The sequence below is a fragment of the Nematolebias whitei genome, chromosome 6 (assembly GCF_014905685.2).
Source record: "Nematolebias whitei isolate Nwh7 chromosome 6, NemWhi1, whole genome shotgun sequence".
Classification (NCBI taxonomy): domain Eukaryota; kingdom Metazoa; phylum Chordata; class Actinopteri; order Cyprinodontiformes; family Rivulidae; genus Nematolebias; species Nematolebias whitei.
The window spans coordinates 12,620,553-12,627,447 of record NC_056503.1 but is presented as its reverse complement, the minus strand read 5'-3'; the positions used below and the strand labels follow the sequence as shown (position 1 = coordinate 12,627,447).

The 6,895-nt window shown below is 38.4% G+C and overlaps 1 protein-coding gene across 1 annotated transcript in view; it reads left to right on the top strand.

The window, feature by feature from the left end:
• Positions 1–6,506: 6,506 nt before the first annotated feature.
• hip1 (huntingtin interacting protein 1) overlaps positions 6,507–6,895 on the top strand; it is a gene marked incomplete in the record, with an annotated part of 62,246 nt that continues 61,857 nt past the window's right edge. The window contains 1 exon segment of the mRNA XM_037677397.1: positions 6,507–6,813. Within this exon segment, the coding sequence (XP_037533325.1) occupies positions 6,679–6,813 (135 nt within the window).

Genomic DNA, 6,895 nt, shown 5'->3' with positions numbered 1-6,895 from the left:
TTGTGCTTCTTCTAACTTCGTTCTGCTAATTTCAGCTTGTCGTGCTCCTTTCAGCGCGTTTCAACTTTTTCTACTATATCAGCTACTATTTAGCTGTTTTATGATATTGAATTTTCAATTGCACATTTTTTAAACTCATTTAAACCTTTTCTGCCTAATTCCGCAAAAATATGCTCCCTCCACTTCCTACTGGTAATTTAAGCATCTTTCAGCTTTTAAGCTACTTTTCAGCGTTTTTATTTTTATTTTGTTATTGCTAATTTCAGCTTCTTCTTTTTTTTCAGATAATTTAAACTTTTTTGTGCTCATTTTTGCTTTTTTCAGCCTAATTAGGCAAACGTATTCTTTCTGCTTTCTTCTAATTTAAGGTTGTTCTAACTTTTCAGCTACCTTTTTAGCTGATTTTAGCTATTTTCAGATAAAATCCATTTTTTTATGGTAATCTCTGCTACTTTCAGCCTAATTAACTTCTTTCTGCTAATTTCAGCTTGTTATGCTCCTTTCAGCTTATTTCTGCTAATTTCAGGCATTTCAGCTACTATTTAGCAGTTTTATGCTAATTTTTAGCCTTTTCAGCTAATTCCACATTTTTTGCACTCATTTCAACTTTTCAACCTAATTCAGCAAAAAAGGGCTTTCTCCACTTCCTTCTGGAAGATATGCTTCTTATTTTTCTGCTATTTTTTAGCTAATTTCTTAATTTTGGGGCTCATTTCTGCTTATTTGAACCTATTTCAGCAAATATGTGTTCTTTTGCTTTCTTCTGCTAACTTTGTCTTGTTCTTCAATTTCAGCTATTTCAGAACATGTTTAGATCATTTCAGCTGTTTTTCAGCAGGTTCTTCAGCAACAAGCATTCACAGTACATTTTCACAGCAAATGCACTTTCTCTAGTTTATGTTTATTATTATTGTTGTTTGTGTTTATCTGAGTTGTACAGTGTAGACTACTTTAAAATTACCTTATGTAAAAGGGAGCACCTAAAAATAAAATAAATATAATAAAAAAATAAAATCCTGATGACTTAAGACTTTTTTATTCAATGTTTTGACATTTGCCTTATTTTCTAATTTTTATCACATCTTTTCCATTCAGTTTTGTTTGTTTTGTAGGGTTTGTGTGTGTGTGTGTGTGTGTGTGTGTTTAAACATAAAATATATTGAGATTTTTGGCCAACATTTTTATTTGACGTATCCAAAATAAAAGTCTTCACATGAATAGTTTGGGATGTCTTTAATTATTAGTGTTTTATTGTTCAAACTACCCACTAAACTAAATAAATATCATTGTGTAACCTGTTTAGGAGTAAAATGCAAAAAAAACCAAAAACTGAATGTGAATTAAAAACTTTCTCAAATTAAGAATAAATTTGTAAGGATCTAACATTTGAAAGTGTTATGAATATGGAAATATTCACTCAAAGTGTTTTATAACTTCAAAAAAACAATTTTGGAGAAATATTTCTTTATATACAAATATTCGGTAAAGCAATATTTTTTGACTAGATGCTACTTTTAATACATTTACATTCGAGCAACTAAATAATTCCATCACACATTTACAACCGATGACGTACTTTAGGGAGCTGTCTGAAAACAAATGCTTGGCTGTGCAAGTTTTGAGTTATTTAATAGAACAAACTTCATAATGTGGTGGATAAACTTGAGTAAAATACAGAGTGTTCTGATAAACCTGCTACAGAAGCAGAAAAAATATTAATACATTTTTCATTTTCATTTCTCTTTGTTTTCTGCTCTTCTTTGTTAGTAGTCATTTGTTTTCTTTCTGCAGCATATGTTTCTGTGTTTGTCTGCGTACTGTATGATTGAGCCTTTTTCACTTCTATCAGTTCATCAATGATGTGTACTTCTCATGTTTGGTCAGCAGAGGAGAGCACAGAGTCAAGCAGATCAAACCTACTCCTCTGTGGCTGCCAGCAAAATTTAACAGCTAGATGAAATAATAATAATAATAATAACCTTTGATTGAGTGTTAAATATCCATATTTTACTTCCTTCAGAGACTGTAGCAGCTGAAAGACAACAGCTTGTGAGCCGGACATCCAGCAATTAAAATCATTAATAAACCAAGTTTTACAATGATCTGTTACCTTTTAAATTTGTTTATTTTATTGCATTGAATCATAAATGCATTAAACAGAACCCAAAAAAACACACACAGAAAAAAATAATTTATGAAGTGGGCTGGATTGAAGTCACTGCGAGCCGCCACTTGAATAGCCCTGGTCTAAAATGATATCCTAGCCCTTTGTTTAAAAAAAGTGGAATGCCCGAGCTTCAGAACAATGCCATTATATGAAGGGATTTCCTGGTGGTATGGCTGCCAGCTGTAAAAGGAACTGAACTTTTTTTCAAATTAAGGATCATTTTTGAAGACATAATTGTTAGAAAACTGTGATTTTTAAGGTAGATTAGAAAAGACTGTAGTGTCTTTAAAGACTCAGTTTCATCCATCCATCGATTATCTTTACCCATTTCTTCCTTTTCTAGTTGTGGGGGTCACTGGTGCCCATGTCCAGCCATCACTGTGCGAGAGGCGGGGGACACCTGGACAAGCTGCAAGTCCATCCCAGGGACACATAGAGACACAACAACCATTCACTCTCTCACTCACACCGGACAATTTAGAGTTACCAATCCATCTAACATGCATGTTTTTGTCTGTGTGAGGAAACTGGAGTACCTGAAGAAAACCCTCACATGCACGGAGAGAACATGCAAACTCCACCCAGAAAGGCCCCTGGACCGGGGTTTGAACCAAGGACCTGCTCGCTGAGAGGCGGCCGCTCTACCAGCTGTGCCACCGTGCCGCCTCACTCAGTTTCATGCAAACCTTAATTACAGCAAAAGTTAAAATGTCGCCTTGTTTTGCACAGCTGCTCATTCCAACTCATTTCACCAGCTTGGGTTGCAGATGAGATGTCCTCATTTATTAAAAGTAATGTTTCTCTTCTGAAACTGGAAATGTTTTGGTCTGAATGAAGACGACTGTATTTTGACCAGGCTTTGACATGGTGCATATAATAACAATAATAATGCAAACAAAATACAGATTTGAAGCTCTGCTGTGCAGAGCAACATTTTCAACCTTGAAATCACATCTTCGTAGAGTTCTGTCAGAAAACCAAATGTTCCTGTGTTTTACTCAGCCCACTTCATGAGTCTTGTGTAAGCACACACCCCTGTGGTTCTGCAGTTGTCTTCCCTCCAGGCTGGAGTTAAATGAACGTCTCCATGTTCATGATGGTGTGGGAGGATCCTGCAGGAGCCTCAGCCAGTGGCTGGAAACACAGGGAGGAGTCAGGGACCGTTGCCAGAGAAAATATCCAAATAACAGCGAGGTTCGTCCTCGTGAAGCTGAGAGACTTCATCTGCAGTAGGAGCCAGCTGCTTCCGGTGAGGCCTCTGTGCTAAGAGCCGGTTATTAAAGGCCTGTGTGTAAACCTGCAAGGATAACCCACTAGTGCTGGCTGATAAAGGTGGTGAAAGTCATTTTACAAAGCAGCCATGTTGCTATAAAAAGTGGGCCATGTGATACTGGATTATTTGTAGCCAAGTTTCTTTTATTTTAAACATGCAACAATTATTTATAGATTCTGTACATTATACAAGAGTATGCACAAAGATCATCTCTTGTCTTTAATATCTTGCTTCCAGACAACCAGACTGTCTCGTAAGGCTTTAAAGTGGTCTCAGTCAAGGCTTTTTCAAAGTGTCCCAAAGTGTTTTTGGTGCGTTTTTGAACGCTCTTTTACGTGATTTGTTGCAGAGGAATGCAGTTTAAGGTTCAGTAAGCTGCTTAATTCTAACCTACGGGCCATTCAGCGAAAAGAAGAACCAGGCGTTGCGTGGACACGTCGAGGACAGCTTGGTGAAGGAAGAAGAAATTTCAAATGGATAGGCGTTTTGTTATCAGCAGCCTGTCACAAAACACAATCCTTGTCTTTTATTGAATCTATAAAATACCAAAGAGAACACCGTTTGAATCAAAAAACAGATTTGTATTTCAGCATCAACAAGTTGAATTTCAAAACGCTAACATCGCCCAGGTTTTTGTTGAATTTGTTATTGTTAAAGACATGGCTTTCAGATCTGTTCGTCTTCTGTAGACAGATTTTCAATGTCTGGAACTTGTTCTTTTGTCCCCAAAATTGTTTCAGTTTTTCATTTCTTTTGGCGCAACATAAAGTTATAACGATGAGGTAGAATATGCTGTCCTCTAGTACAAAGGCAGTGAAATTTGTTGGATTATGAATTAACTAAACTGGTGACGTATAAACAAGCAGAACATAAGCTAACATGTGCAAGAAAGAAAATTGAAATATAGCAAACCATCGCTTAAAACTACACTTTGTGAAAGCGCATGTAAAATATAAAATTAACAAGACATTTGAAAAATTTAAAAGCAAAATTTAGCTTAACTTGCTAAAAGCTAAAAAAACAACAGTAGCCACAAGCACAAATGAGGAAAACAGAAGCTAAAACATATTTTCCTAACAGAGCACTTCACTCTCAGACTGCAGGTTTACTTGTGGTTCCTAGAGTTTTCAAAAGCAGAATGGGAGGAAGATCTTTCAGTTATCAGGCTCCTCTCTTGTGGAACCAATTTCCAGTTTCTGTCCATGAGGTTGACACATTGTCCAGTTTTAAAACTAGGCTTAAGACTTTCCTTTTTGATAAATCCTATAGTTAGGGTTGGCTTGTTATGCTGCTATAGGCTTAGACTACTGGAGGAAAAATTGATCTAATTCCTTATAATGAATTGTTACAATTGAATAGTTTTCATTTGATACTATTTCTATCTTAACATGTGATTCTTGACCTGCCATTGTGTATCTGTTCCAGACCCAGCCGGTCGAAGCAGATGGACGCGTGTCCTGACTCCTGAGTCTGGTTCTGCTAAAGGTTTCTTCCGCATGAGGGAGTTTTTCCTTTCCACTGTCTCCTTCATGCTTGCTCAAGATGAGAGTCTGTGATGAAGTTAAACTCAAAGCATCTGCTCCTCAGATAAATAATGTTATTAACTTACTTACACACATATATATTTGTACAAAGTATATATGAATGTTTCTGTTCATTGCCCTGAGATGACTTTGCTCTATATATCCATAACATATACATATATTGTAACATCCAGGCTTGATTACTGCAATTCGCTCCTGTTTGGTATCAGTCAGACCTCTATTGCACGACTGCAACTGGTCCAGAATGTGGCAGCCCGATTTTTAACCAGTACAGGCAAAAGAGAGCACATTACACCAGTTTTGGCCTCACTGCACTGGTTACCGGTTCACCTTCATATCCAGTTCAAAATACTCATGTATGTCTATAAATCATTGAACAGCTCTGCACCCTCCTATCTCACTGATCTGCTGCAGCCATATGTCTCACCACGTTCTCTGAGGTCAGCGGACCAGTTGCTCCTCACAGTTCCAGGAACCCGTCTTAAGCGCAGAGGTGACAGGGCCTTCTCTGTAGCAGGACCAAGACTTTGGAACGAGTTACCTCTGCTTGTCAGACAGGCCCCCTCCCTCACAGTTTTTAAATCCCGCTTAAAAACCCACTACTATTCCCCGACTTTCAACACTGTATGATTTGTGTTGATCCTGTATGCATCACATTGTGTTAGCCATTATGTTATTATCTGCTATTATTTAGTTTTTATATTTTGATTTTACGTTATATCATGTGTTGCTGTGTGTTCTGCCTGTTTGTTTCTGTCTGTACAGCACTTTGTGTAGGAGCCATTTATCTTGTATTTCTGTGTTTATCTCCACTAGGGGATGTATTTCAGTGTGTGTACTGAATATGTCAGCAGAGGAAGGTGGTTACTTAAGGGCAGGTGTGACTCTGTTCAGGTGTTGCTAATGAGAAGGAGCAAACAGTTTTCTTCTGCGCTTAGTTTAGACTCAAGGCAGATTTATTTGTTTTCTAAATGGAAATTGCAACGTAAATGGACATTGTGAGGGAAATAAATGATTTTATGATTTACAAGTCGAACTGAAGGTCTGCCTTGATTGAGCGCATGTAAAACCAAAGCCTACCAGGAACAACAGCAACCAGTAGCCTAAAATATAGGATTTTAGCCGCTGCACTTTGGTTGGCCCTGTCACTGTTTCAAGTGCTTTATAAATAAAATGGTATGACTGAATTAAAACATAAATAAGCAAATTGTAGCCAAAATTTAAAATTGCTTTGTAAAACCTAAAATTAGCAAGACAATAGCTAAAGGTCTATTAGATAAGTCCATGAAGTATGCTGCAGTAGATTTATAAACACAATTGAAAGTTACAAATACACACTATTCCCGATTGACTCAAAACAATTAGAACGGTTAAATAAGATTAAAAGGGCACTGAAAACAGGGAAACTGAGAGATTACTGCGGATTTTTCTCTTTTCTTAAAAAGAGCGCCGGTCGGAGCTTTATTTTGAAAGATCCAAGCGGAAGTTGTGTTTGGTGTAAGCGCGCCTGCTCGCTGCTGTCGGTCCCGGTCCCGCTGTCATTGAGGCTGTTGGGCCAGAAACAGGGCTCCAGTGAACAGAACCACAGCAGCATGGACGGCTGCCCGCCATAGCGTTTATGTTGTTGTACTGAGCAGCTTCCAGTGCTTGACGCAGTGACCCGCTCGCCCTGGGCCTCGCAGCGGGTCCGGTTCATGTTTCAACCGACAACAATGGACCGAGTGAAGAGCTCCATGCAGCAAGTCCCCAACGCTATCCCCAAAGTGATCCGACGGACCGGAGGGGCCAACAGCCTGGAGCTGGAGAGGGAAAACTTTGAGAGAGGGCAGGTAGGGCCTCACACCGGCCACCGTAACGGAGCACTGGTTTTAGACCAGAAACCCAACCGGGCTATGATTACTGGGTCATACC